Source organism: Conger conger, chromosome 4 (assembly GCF_963514075.1).
Source record: "Conger conger chromosome 4, fConCon1.1, whole genome shotgun sequence".
NCBI classification, from domain to species: domain Eukaryota; kingdom Metazoa; phylum Chordata; class Actinopteri; order Anguilliformes; family Congridae; genus Conger; species Conger conger.
The window spans coordinates 15,812,373-15,833,354 of NC_083763.1; the positions used below are offsets into that span (position 1 = coordinate 15,812,373).

The 20,982-nt window shown below is 42.2% G+C and overlaps 4 protein-coding genes across 5 annotated transcripts in view; 3 read left to right on the forward strand and 1 right to left on the reverse strand.

The window, feature by feature from the left end:
* The window catches only part of dhcr24 (24-dehydrocholesterol reductase), a 39,353-nt gene extending 23,630 nt beyond the window's left edge, over positions 1-15,723 (reverse strand). The window contains exons 1-2 of the mRNA XM_061238348.1: positions 15,532-15,723; positions 14,788-14,921 (exon numbers count right to left, since the gene is read on the reverse strand). The gene's annotated coding sequence lies outside the window, so the exon portion shown is untranslated. The remainder of the gene's footprint in view (positions 1-14,787; positions 14,922-15,531) is intronic.
* Positions 1,804-6,782, forward strand: si:dkeyp-51f12.3 (uncharacterized protein LOC107988041 homolog). Of its 2 annotated transcripts, none has more exons than XM_061238350.1 (3): positions 1,804-2,407; positions 3,220-3,535; positions 4,839-6,782. In XM_061238350.1, the coding sequence occupies exons 1-3, from the start codon at positions 2,368-2,370 to the stop codon at positions 5,011-5,013; spliced, it is 531 nt and encodes a 176-aa protein (XP_061094334.1). In that variant the 5' UTR covers positions 1,804-2,367; the 3' UTR covers positions 5,014-6,782. The 2 variants fall into 2 exon arrangements, with proteins under 2 accessions (XP_061094334.1, XP_061094335.1); XM_061238351.1 differs by having other exon boundaries at positions 1,804-2,430; positions 4,839-6,779.
* bsnd (barttin CLCNK type accessory subunit beta) lies at positions 6,790-13,074 on the forward strand. Its single transcript, XM_061238349.1, has 3 exons — positions 6,790-6,973; positions 8,896-8,981; positions 10,124-13,074. The coding sequence occupies exons 1-3, from the start codon at positions 6,797-6,799 to the stop codon at positions 10,404-10,406; spliced, it is 546 nt and encodes a 181-aa protein (XP_061094333.1). The 5' UTR covers positions 6,790-6,796; the 3' UTR covers positions 10,407-13,074.
* pcsk9 (proprotein convertase subtilisin/kexin type 9) lies at positions 13,752-20,947 on the forward strand. The gene is made up of 12 exons (XM_061238346.1): positions 13,752-14,058; positions 14,674-14,865; positions 15,133-15,256; positions 15,476-15,609; positions 16,439-16,580; positions 16,689-16,885; positions 17,208-17,391; positions 17,593-17,763; positions 17,866-18,014; positions 18,123-18,288; positions 19,404-19,576; positions 19,973-20,947. Exons 1-12 carry the CDS (start codon positions 13,879-13,881, stop codon positions 20,168-20,170), a joined length of 2,010 nt encoding a protein of 669 aa, XP_061094330.1. The 5' UTR covers positions 13,752-13,878; the 3' UTR covers positions 20,171-20,947.
* Positions 20,948-20,982: the final 35 nt, after the last annotated feature.

Here is a 20,982-nt window from a genome sequence, read left to right on the forward strand (position 1 = left end):
CAATAATGTTAGGTACTGTAATTGCAATATTTTACAGTGCATTCTTTAGCTATGGCTTTGCTTTTGTGCATGCAGAAAAGGTACAATCATGTATATCACCCCAGTTGTCTGTATTTTTGGGAGAATTAAATCATTGAAATGTTCAGATTTGTTTTGTGATTACATGTAGTATACCTAATCTGTACTAACCTATATAAATTATTAATATTAAATAGAAATACAAGCGCCAGATTATGTCATATGAGAGAAATAAGGAAATAAGGGTTTACAGTGTAGGCCTATGGCAAAAAGTAGTCACTTGTGGCTTCCAGTGTATTATTGACAGTGACTAGGTAGAAAATAAGCCTGATGATCCAAAGGTGGCATGAATCAGCCATGAATCAGCTTTCTATGATTTGTGAAACCCTTTTCATTATTTTTCTAATATAAAGCATATTTAATCCATCATTATGGACATGGAAGTAGCTATTCAAAGACTTGTGTCTGTTTATTTTTTTCAAACCACATGAACAAGGACCCAAGGTAGAAACTTCCACAAGCCCTGTCACTCTATAGATTTTATAGAGTTTTCTAATATAGCCCTACTGCACATTTAGGTATAGCCCAACACATCATAATGTAGGCTAAATACACAAATATTCAATGTCTTCTAACGTTTTCACCAAAAAGTATGACAAACTAGCATCTGGGATTAGGCCTTCATAGTTTTTCTAAGATTTTATGAATTATTAACTTTTTCTATTTGAAATTTGTCTATTTAATACACTATAATGGGTATGAAAAGTTGTATTGAAAGTCTGATCCTTTACCCAAACACATAATGACCTGAAACCGCATGGAAGATGACCTTGTGTACACTTTCAATACCCTTGTCCGAAGTTGTGAAACCTGAAGAGTAAAGGTCACGAAACCTTACATTTCATACAGCGCCTTGAAAACATATTTGGCCTTTTCCTGATTTCCTCTTTATTGCATATTTGTCACAGTAGTTTCACATTCATTCATTAATGGAGGAAATCAGGAAGTGGGGTGAATACTTTTTAATAGCACTATATGTTTAATCAACATGCACACGTAGGAGACATATACATTGTTGCTCTTTAACCAAAATTGATAATGACGTATAACTCACTGCATCAATGTTATAGGTATACTTGTGTAAAGGTTATTGCTTATTACTTTTGTTATGATACAAATTCTTGTTTGTTAGGTTACATGACACTCTTTGATATAAATGGGCTTTCTTTGATATTGTACTTTTGTATTCCTGAGACTATGGTATCCACTTGCATCTGCTAAGTGATTCTAATGTAATGCAGAATAATGCAATGCACCTGGAAGGGGGCACCACATTGGAATGGTCACAATCTTGCTGGTTTGTGAATCCTTTATTGGATTTCAATAGTTTTGAATATGCCATATGTTTACTACCTAATTATTGGCATGGACAGGGTAATTAAAAGGCTCACACTTCCTTTTATCTGGTTTGTTCAGTACATGGGAGCACATCCTGTTTTTGAATTCATGTACTGAATGAAAATGGGGGTGGGGAGGTCAAATAAAGGTTGTGAAAAATCGTATATAGCTCTCAGCAATATGCAACTAATCTAAAATATCTCGGTACCTGAAATATTAAATGCTTTGAAAAACATACACGGAAATGTTATATATAGTACGTGTAATGGAAGTGAGCGAGGAATAAAATACCACCCGTGAAGAATTCACAAGTCCAATTATTTGATTAAAAAGTTATTAACCCAAGCGCTGAATCTAAATATTGACCGAATCTCGAACTGAAAGCTATCTTTACAGTCTAAAACTAAAGGGGAACAAACGTGTGTGTGATATGTTTGTAGCTACACCAAAAAGGAAACATTTTTTCGAAGCGTAATTTACCAAAAGCAGTTTTGCCCAGTAAAAAATATATATCTCAATGGTCTTTGATTAGACGATTTGTAAATCAGCCTCCAAACAGGACCATTCTTATCTCTCACATCTGCCACCCTCTTCCTCTCTCAGCTAAAATCTTGTTTAAACCTACTTCCTCTCGCCAGCAGTGTACGGGGTTTGCAAATACAGGCAGGGTTCCGTGGCTTGCGCTTGGCGTTTTTTGTTGCAATGACTTTGTATCGATCGCCATGCCCCAGTACTGGATTCGGAAGACCACATGCTGCAATTTGCTGCAACACTTTTGCGCACTGTACAAAAATAGCGGTCAACTAATAATCGATTGAATTTAAACTTCTGCGTATTACTTTTTTTCTCGTTTCAATTATGATTATCATCTTTTCCAGCCGTTTGTAAATAAAAGGGAAGAGGACAAGGAAGAAGAACACTAAAAGCCCATTGGCTACATCCAATAGCCAAATGCTATTAAACCTGTTCACCATCGATTACTTCTTTGGAAGTAGGTACTGAAATAAGTTTCAGGTAGGCAACTTCTTTATACTGCTGTGCAGTCGCTAGAGCTACTGTCTTTTCAGTCAATCCAGTCTTTGCCTTAGTGGTTATGTTCCCTCCAAAGATGTACACCTCCAATTCTGATTGAGATTCGTGCTTGTGTGGTGTTAGATTAGATTGACGATAATAGATGTCTGATCGAGAAACAGCATGAACGTCCCACAGTATAAACATGTCTTCGAGATGTTTTCTATCTTGTTTAGGGTATAGCGATGTTGTTTTTCAACGCAACTTGGACGTGATTCCACTTCTGGATATTTTCAGTTGCAATATTATAATCTGCCTTTTGTTTCTCTAAATAATACCAACGCTGTTACGCGATGCTCGTTTAAATGTAAATGTAAAGTAAAGAGAATGTATTGTAACGTTGCTATTTTCCACAAAAGTTATACAAGATTACGAGATACGAATTGCGTTAGGCCAACTCAGTGTGGATGTTATCTTGTGATGAAGCAACAAGTGACAGACAGGGGAGCTTGGCCAAAATGTCCAGAGTAAAAAACATGAATGCACAGAATATCTGTGGCCAGCGCGAATACTGTAATAAAAGAGTGTAGACTGGTGTTTAGCAAAATGGAATTTGTTGTCCTTGGGTATAACGTTCATGATTTACAAATGATCCGGTGACCAAAAAGTCAAATTGCATCTGGTAGTTGTGACATTGTTGATAGTGTCTGCCTTTCTGCTGTCACTCACTGTAGTGTGGGATGTAAGTTCACTGGCAGGATGAAGTGACACTGTGCCTCTGCTCCTCATCAGGAGAGTGGCTAACAGCCACGGCCAGTGGTGTGCAGATTGTGGCCTCCGAGGGGCTCAAAGGAGGGATGCCTTCCCCCCATGGTGGAGTGCTGTCACTGGGCATCCTCTTCATGACGGTGGGGGGCTTGATGTTCCTGTGTGTGGGTCAGATGGTGACCTGGTTTGGTCTGGCGCTGGGCCTGGTTGGATTCTTCCTGATGGTGCTGGGGGTGTATATGGCGATGAAGTCTCACCATGTGGCTGTCCCAGGTCACTTTTTGCTACACCCACGCACTGGTACACGCTACAGTCATCACCAGGCCATCAGCCTTCAGAGGTAAGGTCAGACTGTTACCATGCCAATGAAAAAAAACATTCAGTAGAAGATTGAAGATTAAATCCACACATCTAAATAGTGTAAAACTCCATGTGGTACAGTGTACAATTAAATGAATGTCTTGCCTCAGTTGTCGTCTATCTATAGCATCTGTTCCAAAATGCTTATGAGGTAAGGACAAAAGGAAAGTAATGAATGTTCTGATTCTAGAAGTAGGTCGAAGATGAAGCTTTGGGGGGAGGAAGGGGGCTGCTTACTGCCTTGGACAAGAAGATTCTATTGGCCTTGTTCTGTTTAATTTGTGAGTGTCACTACAGTTTATGTTACACACTAGCACTGCTAACTGTCTAAGGAGACTCAAGGTTGCCCAGGAATACACAAGGGCCTTTGTGTATCATCAGTTTTTTCCAGGAAATGTTGAGCGACTTTAAAAGTGGTCTGGAAGTGAATGTTTGATGGGACCTAGAAAAAAAAACAATACCACAAAACAGTTGGCTATGAGTAGTGTTAAGGCACCACATGACAAGAAGTAGTGGGTTATTGAAGCACATTTCCCTTTTTTATCGCCTCATAAATGAGCCGAGTGAAGTGAGAGGAAGAGGGATAGGGTCTGATCTGTTTCTTGTACAATATGTCATCTTTGAGTTGGACTAGCGCAGCGTTAGATGAAAATGTTTGGCAAGTTTTGGTCTTAGTACAGCACATTTATGAGATTAAGAGAACAATGTTAATAGAAAACAGAAGCTTCATTGCAGTCAGGGCCAAGTGGCTGCTTGACTGGTGAGCATGCTGGAGTGATCAGAGAAGCATGTGGTTGAGATTTCATCAGAGAGGCTGTTTGTGTGAGTGGAATAAACACATAGTTTCACTGTTTAAGCTCAATGCAAAACTGACTCACCATTCAGGGAGGCTGAGAAACAGTTCCTTCTTTTATATGAAAGAAAAGTACATCTTTATGGCAAAACTGATGTTAAGAAAGCGCTCCCAAAGAGTATTTAATATGGGGATAATCTGCTCAGTTTTAGGTAGACCAGTTCCCTCCCTTTTGCCTTTTAGCTGTGCACCTCTGAATTTAACACAACAGCAACACATGTCAGTTCCATTCCATGTTTATCCAGAAGGGATGGCTTCACCACCCTAGTTCTGCAAAACGGACACTTTTCAAAGAAGCTATTAGTGAGAGATAGTCATGAACAAGGTGCCTGCTACACAAACAGTCCTTAAGTTAATGCCTCTGTTCAGGCAGCCATAGTACAAACATGTTTTTCGTCACAGTGCAGATATTTTTTCTGTTGTCCTGCAGGAGGCTGGACAGGATCCGCAGGGCGGTGTCAGAGGACAGAGAATCAGCAAACCCTCCCCCACCAGAGCCCAATTTGAACATTGTCCCGGGAACGCCCCCACCCTGGGACATGGAGCCTCCACCCTCTTATGAGACAGTCATGAAGAGTGCCCTGGGCAACGTCCAGCACCTCTGACCCCTCAGTCCCCCTATTACTCAACACAGTGCCTTTGCTATTTTTCATTGTAGCTGGACACAATTCGTTGGAACTTATGTTTGAAAACAGAACTTTATGAACTCATAAAAGAGTTGGTAACAGTCTGACTGATGCATTTGGACAAAAAAATGATACTCTCAGAGGGTCATAACGGTGCTGGTTTTATAGCCTTCACACAGGAAGCAGTCATTAACCCAGTCACTGGTGATTTAACTGCTTGGACTATTTAAAGATTTCAAACTTTTCCCACATCAGATGGAGAAGGAAAACCAAGATATAATCGTAATGGGAATCAGCAAGTCCTAGCTAATGGGACTACCAACTCTATAACAAGAAGAGCTAATGAAAAAGTTGGCACATAATACAGCATACGCCATCCATTGTGTTTTGGGGGGTGAGGGTTATGGGTATTTTGTGGTTTGCATCTGGGATTTCCAAAAACACTAGGTCAGCACAGACCCAGTAAGCTCCAGTCCTCCTTCGACATTCCTCATTTCTACCATTCCTCAAGTTCTCTCCTGTGCATAATTGTCTGTCAGTAAGTGGAATACTTCATGGTTGCTGACATTGGGTAATTAGCAGACTATTTTTTAGAGAACCAAGGAATCTCAGATTTCATTAAAATGAAATGTACTGTACATACATTTCCTTTGGTCATACCTGAGCCCTTGAGCAGTTCGGTCTGCTAGTTATGAACTGATCAGGATTTCAACCATGACCATTTAATTCCAGTTCTTATCAAGTGGAACATGGATTATTGCACTGGGAGTATGGGTTTCTGTCTTTTAGTCTTCTCATGATTTTTTATTCAACATGAAAAACCAACTTCCCTGTATTTATTTCTTACTTATGTTTCACTAGGTAATCTGTCTAACAATTCATGCAGCTAAAATATTGATAATCATTGTATGAATGGAAAAAGTACACTTTTTAAGGCAGGATTTATTAGGATAATTGAGAAAAATAAGTATTTAAGAGTTTGTGCCTCCGAATGTGTTTTCTGAATTTGCTGTATTATGTACAGTCATTCTGAATGGTCTATAATATGAACATTCACCAATGAACATAAGTAAATTACATATGACATGCATTGGCTCAAGGATGGTGCTTTCGTATAAATACAGGTAAATGTATGTCAAAGAAATGACATAAACACTATTGGTGAGTTTCACAGACACAGATTAAGCTTAGTCCTTGGCCTAAATTCATTTTGAATGGGGATTCTCCATATAAAACACATTTCAGTCCAGGACTAAGCTTAATTTGTCTGTGAAACCAGCCCAGTGTTGAATTGATCACTAGCTATTATCGTTCATAATATAATACAGCTCAAAGATTAACTGAACTATAATGTATGCAATTACAGAACAACCAGAAGTTCTCTAAGCATGGTCAATAGCTGCATTTTATGCCCTGTTCAAATGTAAGACACTGCTGTTTTTCAGCAGGCAGCAGGTGAAGGTGAATGGGAGACAGGGCCTCTAGAAGGGGCTGCCCAGGGCAAGGTTACCTGGCCAAGTCTCATTACAGGTGCAGTGATATCAGTAACTTCGCAGCTCATTGGCACTTGGCACAGTCAGTCAAATTCAGCTTAATGAAGCATTGCCCTTCCCTGGTTCCTTTTCACCTCTGCTGCACTGGCGTAATGTCACAGAGCACAGAAGACAGGGATCTCAGTGTGTCTCTGCCCTGATGACCTGCCCTTGTAGGACCTGACCGCTTTGCTCCTGAGCAGCACCTCTGGACCTCTGGGGCTTGCACCATGGCTGAGAACAAGCCTTACCGCTATGGGCTCATCATTCTGGGGCTGTTTGTCGTGGCCGTTGGCCTCTTCATCATGAGTGTGGAGGAGCCTCAGGTGTATGCTACCTTCTGTGCAATGGGTGTGCTCATGGTGGGCATTGGCACTGTATGGAGCATGTGCCAGTGCTATCCTAAGGTAGGAACACATGAAACTGCTTTTACTCCAGTACATTGATCAGTCCTATAATTACTGTATATGGCTTACAAATGAGTATATTTCTCAACACCAATGTATCAGCCTTTGTATTTTTGATTTTGTTCGTATTGGGCAGCCTTCTCTGCATGTACAGTTGTGTTCAAATAAATAGCAGTGCATTAAAAAAGTGAATAAAGTGCAACTATTTTTTTAAAAGCTTTTAGTTTCATATTTCAAATGTATTGGAAACATTACACATTCAATTCCAAATCAAAGCATTAACAAATTTTATGAAATCAGCGTTATTATTTTATAGGAAGCAAAGAAAAAGAATATTAATTTGTTCAAAAAAATGGCAGTTGAAATTTTTTCTCTTCAAACTGAAACATTACTGTATAAACTGAATACATTTTTCAAGATTTAACTTCACTTTAAATTACTGAACAAATATTTAGTTGCATAACCATTGTTTTTGATAACTGCTGTGCATCTGCGTTGCATTGACTTCTGGCACCTAGAAACAGGTATTTCAGCCCAGGATGAACAAACTACATTCCACAGTTCCTGTGAATTTTTGGGTCTTGCTTCAGAAACTGCATTTTTAATGTCACCCCACAAGTTTTCAATGGGATTGAGGTTGGGGGATTGAGCTGGTCACTCCATTACCTCAATCCTTTTTGTCTGAAACCAAAATGTTCCTCTCTCGTGTGTTTGGGGTCGTTGTCTTGTTGAAACACCCATTTCAGGGACATTTCCTCTTCGGCATACAAAAACATAATCTCTTCAAGTATTTTGATATATTCAAACTGATCCATGATCCCTGGTATACGAACCCAACACTTCACAGTGCACTGTGGCTTGAATTCAGTACCCGTCTAACGTACTGTCGATGACCACTTGACCCAAAAAGAACAATTTTACTTTACAGTTCACAGAATGTTACGCTATTTCTCTTTGGGCCAATCGATGTGTTCCATGGCAAATTTTAACCGATTCTGCACATGCCATTTTTTCAACAATGGTGCTTCACGGGGGCTTCTTGCTGATAGCTTAGCTTCGAACAAACGTCTTCTGACTGTAACAGCACTTGTAGATCATCTTTGAAGATTTGTATTTGTAGATCATCTTTGATATTTCTGGAGCTGATGAATGGCTGAATCTTTGCCATTCTGACTATTCTTCGATCCGTTTTAACAGTAGTTGCTCGTTTTCTTCTGCGTGTTTCAGGTTTTTGTTGCCATTTTAAAGCATTTGAGATAATTTTAGCCGAGCATCCTATAATTTGTTGCACTTCTTTATACGTTTTCCCCTCTGCAATCAACTTTTTAATCAAATGATGTCATTCCTCCGAACAATGTTTGGAACTGCCCATTTTACTTAGCAATTCAGAAGGAAACAATGTGTGTATTTTATAACAATGTGAAACATTTGCTCCCTTCTTCCTTAATAAAGGACAATTAATGACACCTGTTTTTTCACTGAATGAATGAATTGTCTAATTAAACTCCACACTGCTCTTATTTGAACACGCCATTTTCAATGAATGAAACAATTACTCAGAACAAGCAGCATGCATATCATGACAGTTGGGTCTGTTGTTTTTCTATTACAATACTACGTCTCCAAGTAAATTATTTGCCATGCAGAAATATCACTCCTACTAATAACAGTGGTTCATCAGGTTACTGATGTTGTACTGCTATTTTTTGGAACACGACTGTATGATCTAATTATATCAACACACTGCAATCATTCTATGATTTGAGTGATTTCTTAATAATTACTGTATTCAGGTTTTTTTCTGCTGTTGTCTTTACTGTCAGTGCCACCAAACTACTTCCACACTAACTGCAAGAGGCTACAGTCTTGTTTTCATGTAACCAGACCCAATAGAACAATCACTGTCCATGCATTTCTTTCAGGTGACATTTGTCGCTTACAACCAGGAAGAGTTCTGGACCCCTGGGAAAACAGTCCTTTACACTGTGACTCAGGACTCCCATAAGAGGTACTGTGGACACGGCTGAGTGACAAAGGACTGTAGTCTTGTGATGAGGAAGAGAGTATTGCACCAGGGTTATGCAACTGTGATAGAACCATGCGAGAGAAGCCCATGCCATTGTAATGAAAGGCTTGTTCTATCAGACACTGGCCTAGCTCTACAGACAACAGCCTAATTCAATTTCTTCCTCTTATGTTTTTTTATGTGTGACACAATGGAGCACAGCGCAGGGCTCTAATGGCATATCAGTGGCCAGAACCCTTTTCCAGAGAATTCACTCAAACTGCAGCTAATGACAAGCGCCTGTATCTGAGATATTCTTCAAACTGGAGCTAATGACTTACTGTGGTCTCACAATGAGATCAGCAGAGGTACTGGATATTGCCTATGATATGATTAGTGTGACTGTTATATGATCACGCAAGGAACCTCCAGCAAAAGGAAAAATAGCTTTTATCTTTATGACTACTAAAAATAAACATATGCAATTATATGTAAAACAAGGCAGAATTGAATGGTACCTTCAAATACATTTCCCAATACAGTGCTGTGAAAAAGTATTTGCCCCCTTCCTGATTTCCTATTGCATATTTGTCACAATGAATGGTTTCAAATAGTTGGAGAAAATATAATATTAGACAAAGGAAACCTGAGTAAACACAAAACACATTTTCTATTTTATTTAATGAAAGAAGTTATCAAATACCCAAATCTCCCCGTGAAAATGAAATTGTCCCCTTAAACTTAATAACTTGTGCCGCCTTTAGGCACAATAATTGCGACCAAGCCCTTCCTATAATATGATATCAGTCTTTCACATCAGTGTTTTTTAATTAAATAAATGAAAAAATGTTTTGTGTTTACTCATGTTCCCTTCTAATATCTAATCCGAAACCATTCAGCCTGACAAATGGCAATAAGGAAATCGGGACGGGGGCAAGTAATTTTTCAAAGCACACCATATCCAGGACTGTCATCATCTGTTTGAATGTTTGAACTGTTGAATGAATGAAGTCTTACACTGAATGAGCGGCTAGTACAAGAATGGAGAGTAGAAATTAAACTACTAGTAGTGTCTGAAGAATCTCACTTTGAGTTCCCAGGCACAGGACTCACAGTCTTGTTATGTCTTTACTCTGCCCCTGTAGTGCAGCAGAGCCAGTCAGAGCGCCCCTGGCAGTCCTCCCCGATGACCTTGAGAGTGAGCCAGACAGACCCACTCAGCCTGAGCCACGTGCAGGCACTGGGCTCCAGGTGCAGTCAGACCACAGCGCAGTCCTCGGACACACAGCTCAGAGCTGCCCCCTGCTTGTCCTGCTTCACACCAGCACCCCGCCGACAGGGTGCAAAGCAACAGAGCTAGACTCCGAGATGTATTATGGGAACGTGGAGGACCCTTGTCATCTTGGATCAGACTTGGACAGTGAGTGAAGCTCAAGGTCTGGACTGTAAGAGAAGCCAGAAGCTGTCACATTATATCAAGTATTTTCAATAGCAAGGTCAGGTTTGGCTAAGTCCTCCCAACCCTTGTAATATTTTCATTTTGTAAGTGTCTGCAAAAACAGTATTGATAACTTCATACTTTTTATAGAACAGTCAAACTGTGAGCTCCATAATGTTTGGGATAAATATATTTATTTTTTCTTGATTTGGCTCTGTGCTCCACAATTTTAGATTTGTAATCAAACACATATGTTTCAAGTGCACATTCTCAGATTTTATTTAAGGGTGTTCTTATACACTTTGGTTTCATCATGTTGAAATTACAGCACTTTTTAAAAATGAAGATTTATTAAAGCAAAACTGCTATAAACTGTACAGCCTGCCGTTAAACTGCACCATTAAAACACAGGTAAGTAAAACAGCTGCCAAAGAGAAGGCGGGTTAATGAAGCTCTTAAGGATACAGGCCGTGGTCCTGATCAGCTCAGATTCCAGCACGCTGCTGGCCCGTCCCCCAGATGAGATCACGGCCTGGCAACAAGTGGGCTCAGTCAGGCCAGCCACTGGAGAGCATTGAATCACAGCCCGCTTTTTCTTCTCTAGGAAATCACTGCGAAGACTCGTACAAGAGCACAGTAGAATAAGAAGCTTTAGGAGACGGACTGACAGCGAGTGAAGGCTGTATTTTATGAGACCTACAGCAGGAGCCAGATGCAGAGCTGAAGACACAGAAGGAAGAATTCCCAACAGTCCCCGTAGCCTTGACAGCCCTCCTGTTTGTTTTCTGCCTAATCAGATCAACACTTGACTCAGCTGAGAGCTCTGAGTGGGTCCGATGAGAGACTGCCCCCCCCCGCCCCCCATCCGTCCACTTAGCTGGACGTCCCTCTATCTGCTAGCTACAGCAGCAATTGAGAAGTGCCTAAGGAGTGACGCTACATTATAAACTATTCAGTAAATACCAGTAGGGAAGTCCTTTATTTGGAAATACGAGGATCCTGAGGGATCCAAACTCAAAGATTATATATTCACTTGATGCCAGGAAATGGTCTGTATCGTGCACTGGTATGTCCTTATTTACAATTCTGATCTGAGCTTCATCCGCCCCCAAACACTGAACAGTTCACTCAATAGGAGTTCACTTAAGTTCAGAGAAGGGCCACCAAGTATATTTGTCACTACGCAGACATGTGAATGCTCTATACTGTACCTCCATTGCAGACAATAACTGTGGCTCAATTGTACACTGAAACTGAAAATGTATAAAGGAACCCCACAGAACGTGAACTATGCCTTTACGACCTTGGAGAATGTGAAAGTGGTCAAACAGTGATCAATATTAGTGATCAAACGTATCTGCTCTACAGCACTTTCCCTTCAAAGGCCTCCTTTAGTTGCTTTGTTCTTTTTCTCTGCTGCATTCCCTGTTTCCACTCCCCCAATGGGCATATCCCTGCACAAATTCAGATCCGTTTTCTTGCACTTCCATCACCATTATAAATAAAGCCACAGAGCCTCCCTGGCCTGCATACCCATTACCCCAGAGAGCTGCTCGGATCAGGACAGGAAATATCCTCATATTCCCAGCACCGACCCAGAGACTGATGCTCATCGATCCGCCTGGACCGCTGCAAGCGGGGGGAACCGGCGGACTTCATTTCTGCTAAGGGCATCATGGGGCCTGACCAGGCTCTTATGGCCCGTACTTTACTTTACTTCCTCCACCATTTTCCTAATCCTGTGCAATACCTCTGCTTCCGCTAAGTGACGCAGTTCAATCCTCTGCCCATTACCCTTTTCCTCCACACCAGACTGCTGGAGCCACTCACACCATCACGGTGCAGATGGTACTCAAACCTTTCTTTCCATCTCCCCCCGGGTACTCTGAAATCATCCAATAAAACTGCTGTGCTTTCCAGACATCTCCTGGATGATCACCAATTAACTATACAGAGCCTCTCCAAAACAGCCTGGTTGCCGTTTTCTCCCCAGGTCTTCTCTCTTGGGCTATTCCAACACTGAAATGGCAGCTTGTCCAGTATGTAATATACCACAGGCCTAATCACACCAGCCAAGTGCTTATCCTTCATCACTATCTACATGCTAACTTGTGCCCTGTGCTACTCCACAGTAGGTGACCCAACTGTCCCTTCGGACTGAGGCTCCAAAATGAGTGACTACTCATCCATAGCCTAGCTGGTCCTGGATGACCGTGTTGCCTTCCAGGCAGTTCTGTGCTAGGCAGTCTTGCATGTGGTTATTTGACACGTGTATACTGAAATGTATTTTATAATGATCTGCGAGTTTGCCTGGTGAAGGATGTTTAATAAAATACTGGATACCCTGATAGGTTTCACTTCTGATAATGGCTTGTGATTTATTATTCGGTTTTCCAAAGCCACAACTGGCATTTTCACCTTATATACAGCAGAGAGCAGTATTCAGTCACCACTGGCAAAATCAATCTTTGTGGGTTTTAATTTCCAACAACTGCCCACAGTACACATTTTATTAAACTTGTGCCCAACTTTCTCAGGATCTACTGATTTCAGTTTACATACAGCATACAAAGTCATTACATTGTTTACTACTGTATACAGGATCTTACATGTATAAGTCTTCTTGCCTACATCAAGAGACTTATGAGACAATGCGTTTACTTCATGAGATTGGCTACCCAGTGAGAGACTGCAGCCTGCACTGAGCTTGTATATATGCTTTTTGCATGTTTATATAACTACTGTTTTACCCGCATAAAACACCCAGCAACCCATCCTATGCATACACACATTTTCTGAAAAGCATTATCATGTTATTCTCATTACAATGAGCTAATAACCATAACAAAAACATGGTTTTATGGTATCTGATTACATGGAATGGTCCCACTGGGTAGGCCTATGTTTAATTATAATTTCAGTAGATAAATGTTTGTTATTTTCTAAAAATCGATGAATGCTAAAATGTTTGTTGAAATGCTCAATCAAATTTACAATAGGATACTTATTTTGTATTGGCTGATCTTGTGAAGGGAAAATAAATAAAAAGAATACAAAGTACACCTAAGACATAAAGAAACATGCTTCTCGCGTAACTGTATCCTATTTTCTTCGTTGTTGTAACGTCTGTTATCCTATTTCTGCAGACCACGTGAAATCTGACTCCCTCACAATGAGTGCACATGTGTTCATTAACAATGCAGAATCGTTCGATACAAACGGAGTGGCGTGACCCCCCAAAACGTCACAGTCCCCGCCTTGAGAGGTAGCACTCAAGCAGAAATAGTATTATAATAGCCAACAGCTTTTGGTAAATTTGTCAAGGCGTTGCAAAAGTAATTGCGTTTCACATTCAAGAGAACAGTAGATTATTATTTTGTTGTTGTTACATCATATTATAATTTAGTATTAACTACAGTCATACAGTAAAAGCTATCCCCTCACCATAAGACCATTTAAAAAATGAGGCAATTAGTGAAATTTTCCAGCTTTGCTTTTCTTTTTTGCCTTGTTTTGCCCTTTACCGTATGGGCCGAAGACTACCCTGAGGATGATGATCTGATTTTGTCGTTGATTCTTCAAGACGATACACAACCAGAAACTGGAACAGAACCATCTGCAGATTTTCTCAGGTGTAATAAGGTAAAATGCCGGCAAATTGCCCTCCCATTGTCCGTTTACGCCCGCATATGATGAATCTTGACAATCGTTTTTGAGTTCGTTTTAACACTCACGCACCTCTCCCTTTCTTTCCCCATATTACTATTCTTAGGAAAATGACTAAGATAGGAAAACTATACTGGGGGTTGTGTGACAGTTATAACGTTTTTCAACATACTTAGATTTCGAATCGACTTTGCACAACCTTTGCTTAGATACAAACTATTTTTCTAATAGGAATAATTCTGTTGAATCAATTTATGAAAAGCTATGGTTTTGTGTGTTTTCTGTGTTATGGATTAATGTCTGGAAATAAAAAAAGCTGTTAAAAGCATTACAGAAATAGTCAAATACATTGGGCACAGGCGATTATAAATCGTAGCCATCTCAAGGATCTCAGCCGTGGCTTTTTCTTGTTCATTTTCTTGTTCATAGTATCATTCGATATAACTACACATAGTCCATAAGCTTTTGATGCAGGCCTTAGGGCCTACTGCGGCTATGTATAAAATGTGTTTCTAATGTAATACAAACAAATACTGCAAAACAAATGGCAAGACATTTCCGACCACTAACCACCTGTGGTTTTACGCACAGGACGCCTGGCGAATGCCGGGGCAGTATATTGTTATAATGCATGAAGGCACTCACGAGTCTCAAGTGGAACGCACGAAGCGGAGGCTCCGGGCAAAGGCGGCGAAACGCGGATACCTTATAGAAGTCCTTAAGACCTTCTCAGGAGCTTTCCGAGGATTTCTTGTCAAGATGAGCAGCGATGTCCTTCACCTGGTAAAAAGCTTCAATTTACACTCTGTGCCTTTTGGGAAGCAAGGCAAGATTGATACCTGCATGATTAAAATGGACAAGCACACAAACACACATTCCTAGTAAAAGAATGCATTTCAATAATTCAATAATTTAAAAAAAATGAATGGCCGAGAAACCTATGGGTTTATTGCAATGGATATCTTTGAGTTCTGAAGTGGTTTCAGACAAGGTTTGGGATATGTCCTTTAAGATGATGTTTATAAATGTGCGCTGGTGTTTCCATCACAGGCTGTCAGGTTGCCGCACGTGGACTACATCGAGGAAGACTCTTCCATCTTCGCACAGGGTATTCCCTGGAATCTGGACCGGATTGTACAGACTAAACACACTGCTGGAAAGTACAGCCCACCAAGTAAGTTCAACGAGTTGGCTTCTCAGAGGCCCTCCAACATCACACTGTCCACAAAGCTGTGTGGTCTTCATCTGATGTTAAAGGCTATATAATTTGCCTTTAGTTCCTAAATTGGAAGACTTTGAAGGGGTCTGTTGACATGTGTTGGATCGCTTGCAGTGCTGAGGTTACATGTGTGGTATGCAGTGCCTGGACTCATGGTGTTCTGTTTTCCCTCAGATAATGGTGGGCAGGTGGAGGTCTACCTCCTGGACACCAGTATTGAGAGTACTCACAGAGAGATTGAGGGTCGGGTCCAGGTCACAGACTTTAACAGCGTTCCAGAGGAGGACGGAGTCTGGATCCACCGTCAGGTTGGTCACACAAATAAGGAAAAGCTCAATTATTAAAAGGGATATTGTTGTTGTTCAAAACAATTCAGCTACAGATTTGAGTTAAACAGCATTCAAATGCATGAAAATGCTTACAAAGTATTCACTACAATGAAGTTTTGATTATGACTGCATTTATTATTAAATTATGCATTTTGGAGATGAGCTCCTTCATGATATTTTCTCCTGGTAGAAGTGCCGGCATTACCTTTTTTGTCATGCAACAACATTTTACGGTAAAGACGTATTTTGCATTTGAATAATCTGGATTCTGCACTGCACACATTATGCTCAAAATGGGCATTAACCTGAAATGGCGCAGTGTCAGATTACCGCCATTGGGTGGCAGACGAGTTTGCAAAAGTTGTTCTGGTTTTTAGCGGCCTCCTTTTACATTTGCCCGATTGCTTTAAATACAAAATATGCCTTGGTATACAGTAATATACTGGGATACTAAATAAATCTTTATAATCCAGAGTTTATGAAGCTTCCGGAATTTATTTTATTTAAAAAATAAAAAGCACAAACCGAGATATACCATATTAAAGGCAAATAATCTGTTATCCATTATGCCACTGTTTTTGTTGAAGACTGGGCTCTAGTCCACAGTTTAAATTGTATGTAACATTTTACAGTATCTACAGTATCCCATTGCTTATTGCTTTTTACCACTTTCAAACCCATGTAAGCTGCTTTTTTTAATATGACAGTGGTTAAGCAGACAGGCAATGATATTCATGTGGAGACAGGACAAGCTGTAATGACAAATTCAACAAATCCCTCCCTCACCCTCCCTCCCTCCCTCCCTCAGGCCAGCACGTGCGACAGTCACGGCACCCATACAGCCGGGGTTGTTAACGGGAGGGATTCGGGCGTGGCCAGGGAGGCCGTTGTGAACAGCGTCCGTGTGCTGAACTGTCAGGGGAAGGGGACCGTGTCAGGGGCGCTTGCGGGTAGGTCGAGCGAGACCGGCCAGTCGGCGTCTCTCATATCCCATTCTTGAGGTAACTTCTGTCGTTTCCTTGGTGACCGATCCGACCGATGTTCACACTGCCTCGCAGGCCTGGAGTACATCCACGCAAGCCTGCTGGCCCAGCCCTACAGTCCCCTGATTGTGCTGCTGCCCTTCGTGAGCGGGTTCAGTCGCACCCTGAACACCGCCTGCCGAGAGATGGTGCGCAGCGGCGTGGTGGTCATCGCTGCTGCAGGAAATTACCGCGAAGACGCCTGCCTCTACTCGCCCGCCTCTGAACCACAGGTAACTTCTGCAGCGGAGAACTACACAGGCTGAATGTTATCCAGCCTGTTCCAATCAGTCTACTCTCTACAGAGAGCAGCTAGAGCAGGGTTGGCCTCAATCATGTGGCATGAGTATGCAGTTTTTCATTCAAACCAATCACTACACCAGATTTCATGAATTAGTTCCCTCCTCTCTGGTTGAAGGTGTGTTAATTGGCTAAATCGCCTGGTGTAGTGATTGGTTAGAATGAAAATCTGCATACTCTCGGCCCTCCATGGGACATGGTTGGGCACCCCTGGTCTTCAGGATGCAGTTATTGAAAACTGATATTCTCTGTCAGGTGATAACTGTGGGAGCCACAAACTTTGCAGACCAGCCGGTGAACTTGGAAACAACTGGGACTAACTTTGGCCGCTGTGTTGACCTCTTTGCCCCTGGAGATAACATCATCAGCGCCTCCAGTGACTGTCCCACCTGTTTCACGGCCAACAGCGGCACGTCACAAGCAGCTGCTCATGTGGCCGGTAAGATGGCAACGGATGTCCAGATGCAGCTCGAATAGACTGAACAGTCACCTAAAAGATGAAGAATGTGACATCACTGTGACTCAAAGTTGCCACCGTCTTGCTGACTTGTGTCCTGCTTGAGGTTTTTGAACAGTGCGAGATATAGTACATGTGCCTTTGACAGTTCAAGGCAGTTTCCTGTTTTCGGTTTTCTCTCAGGGATTGCTGCAGTGTTTCTCAGCTCTAACTCCAACCTCACATCCACCGAGGTTCTGCAGAGGCTACTGCGACACTCTGTGAAGCACGCCATGGACCTCAGTGCCTTCCCCGAGGAGCATCGTGTGACCACACCCAACATGGTGGCTGCACTACCCACCTCCACGTCTGAAGGTCAGATGTGACAGGCGTACATCACTAGATGAATGAAATGCATGGAAAAAAAAACCAATATGGACAGAGACAAATGAGATCTGTGTTAATTTTTTGTCCCAGAGGAGGAGCTGCTGTGTAGGTCGGTGTGGTCTGGGAAGTCTGGCACCTCACCTGCGGACACGGCGGGGGCCCACTGCCGACCTGGAGAAAAGATGTTCAGCTGCTCCAGCTTTTCCCCTAACGGAGTCCGTGCAGGAGAAACCATCACCGTGAGTCGGAGACATGACTCGTGAACCCACAACGTATTACTGTATGTAACTCTCCCACGTTGTGATTTACACCTCACCCATGTGCCTTGCCTGGCTTCTCTCTGGCAGGAGCGAGAGGGGCAGCAGATGTGCGTCGCTCATAACGGAGCTGGCGGACAGGGGGTGCACGCCATTGCCCGCTGCTGCGTTTGGGACAAGGCGGAGTGCCAGGCCAGTGCCGCTGAGCAGCAGGGCACGGAGGTGGCATGCCCCAGCCCAGACCACCATCTCACAGGTACGACTCGCACTTAAGGCTTCTTTTCAAAGTCAAAAAGGATGGACTCACTGCACTGACTAGAGAAAGTAGCTTCAGAAAGTATTCCCATTTTTGCACACTTTGTTGTGTTGTAGATTATATTTTAAATGAATAAAATTGCCATTTTTGCCAATCAATCTACATTTAATAACCCATAATGACAAAGTGTTCAGAAATTTTGGTAAATTTATTAAAAATCTAAAACTGAAATCTCTCATTTACATACGTATTCAGACCCTTTGCTATGCCACTCCAAATTGTGGTCAGGTGCATCCGGTTCGCTTTAATTACCCTTAAGATGAGTCTAGAACCTGAATTGATTGGAGATGGTTTAGAAAGGCACACACCGGTGTATGTGAGGTCCTACAATTCACACTGCATGTCAAGAGGAAAAACCAAGCCATGAAGTCCAAGGAACTCTGTAGTCCTCTATGATAAATCTGTGGTGGGGCATAGATGAGGGCAAGGGTATAAAGCTTTAAGTGTTCCCAGGAGCTCAGTGGCCTCAATCATTGTGAAAAGGAAGAAATTTGTAGGTGGCCGACCAGATTCTCTAGTCTGATGAGACAAAAATGTAACTCTTTGGGCAGAACTCCGACACTACGTCTGGCAAACACCAGGCACTGCTCATCACCTGCCCAATACCGTCCCTACGGTGAAGCATGGTGGTGGTAGCATCATGCTATAGGGGTGCTTCTCCAGGGACAGGGAGACTGGTCAGAACTGAGGGAAGGATGAATGCAGCAAATACAGAGGTGTCCTTTAAGAAAGCCTGCTCCAGAGTGCATGCAACTTCAGACTCGCTGCCAAAGGGGCTTCTACAAAGTACTGAATACTGGGTCTGAATACCCATAAATGAGATTTCAGTTTTTGATTTTTAATACATTTTAATACATTTCACTGTCATTATGGGTTATTGAGCCTAGATTGATGGGCAAACACGGCAATTGTATCAATTAAAAATTACATTTACAACTCAATAACGTGAAAAAAGTAAAGGGGTCAAGTCACAGGCACCCTATGGTAACAGTGAATGTTCTTCAGAAGTGTTGGCACGCACAGAAACACCTCTGACGCACTCTGACCCCCCGCAGGCTGCAGCTCTCACTCGGTCGGCGGGGGTACGGCCGACTCCACGCGGCCTCTCCATGGCGACAAGAACGCGTGCTCCAGTGGGGAGGGCGCCAAACCGCACGCCTCCTGTTGCCGGGCTCCGAGCCTGCAGTGCCGCCTGAAGGAACACGCGCCACCCGGCTTCAACGAACTGGTACGCTGGCCACCGCTGCATCCGCCCGTCACACAGCTGAGACTGCACCCAGGGCCCAGCCACGCTCCGCAAAGACATCGCCATTTCATCAAAAACATGCGCACACAAACTACATCTACACATTACAGCGCCTTTCCAGCAGAGACGGGTTGAATACTTAATATTGCAACAGATTATTTACTTCCCGCTTCCACATAAAAGCCAATTCTGTTTTACATAGGTATGATAGTCTTATATGGGCAGCACATCCATCTGTCCTGATCAGGAGGTTTTTTGAGATTGAAGTGAAAGGACAGGACGGAGTTATGGCTTGTCTGACGCGTTCGGTTGTTTGTATGTTTTGTACGTCACTACGGATGAATAAAATGTGCTGTGATGTTGTCTGGCGGGTCTCAGGTGGAAGTGTCCTGTGAGGAGAGCTGGACTCTGACGGGCTGCAGCACCGTGTCACGCGGGTCCCTCACCCACGGGGCCTACGCCAGGGGGAACACCTGTGTGGTCAGGAGCTCCGGAGGGGGCAAGGGGGCCGAGGCCTTCGCAATCTGCTGCCGCAGCGGCCAAGCACAGAAGCACGCCGAGAGCAACCACAAATAACCCCGCCCGACAGAGGCACCATCTCCTCTGCCGGAACCCCCGACCTTCTGCCCTGCTTTTACAGGGCCTTCTCAATGCACTCAAGCTCATTCTTCATAATACATATTTTATACATTCACGTGTAGATTACCGTCAGGCTGCTTTCAAGTGCTATCGCTAAATGTTGATGCACAGAGGCAAGAAGAGATTACATGTAGGCAGTAGGCAGCTTCCTGTTACGCATTCCATTTGAGTAATGATTTTAGAACAGAATTATACACTGTTCACATCACAGTTACAGTGGTTCTGAAAGCACCAGGTGACAAAATGTCCAATTGACAACAAAGAATTGTAGTGGCCGTTTGGTGAATTGGCCATACAATCCGACTTTCCCACAGCCTCATAACTTTATAAATACTGCAACCATTTTGCTCAGCCGTTATCATTTAAAGTTTTCCTGTTGTCTTCGTAAATTAAGTGAAGCAATTAATTCAGTGATAGTAATCCTATTTTTTTCCAGAAAATTCCAGTGTTAAGCGTCCAAATTACAGGAGCTGAAGATTTCATTCGAATGGCGAAACCACTAGGAAGAAGTCCACTCCGGCTTCTGAATAAATTGATTCACATAGATTTTGAATATGAGGCTTTAAACTTGATTTTGAAAAAATAAAGGATTCTCTGCATTTCTTTGATAAACCAACAATTGCCATATATAGATATATACAGGGCTCACTACCTTTTCCACTGAGCTTACTGTAATCATTTATGCATGCAGGTAACACTGCATTAAAACATAATATGAACCAAAGTTTTTGTATGCAATTGTATATATT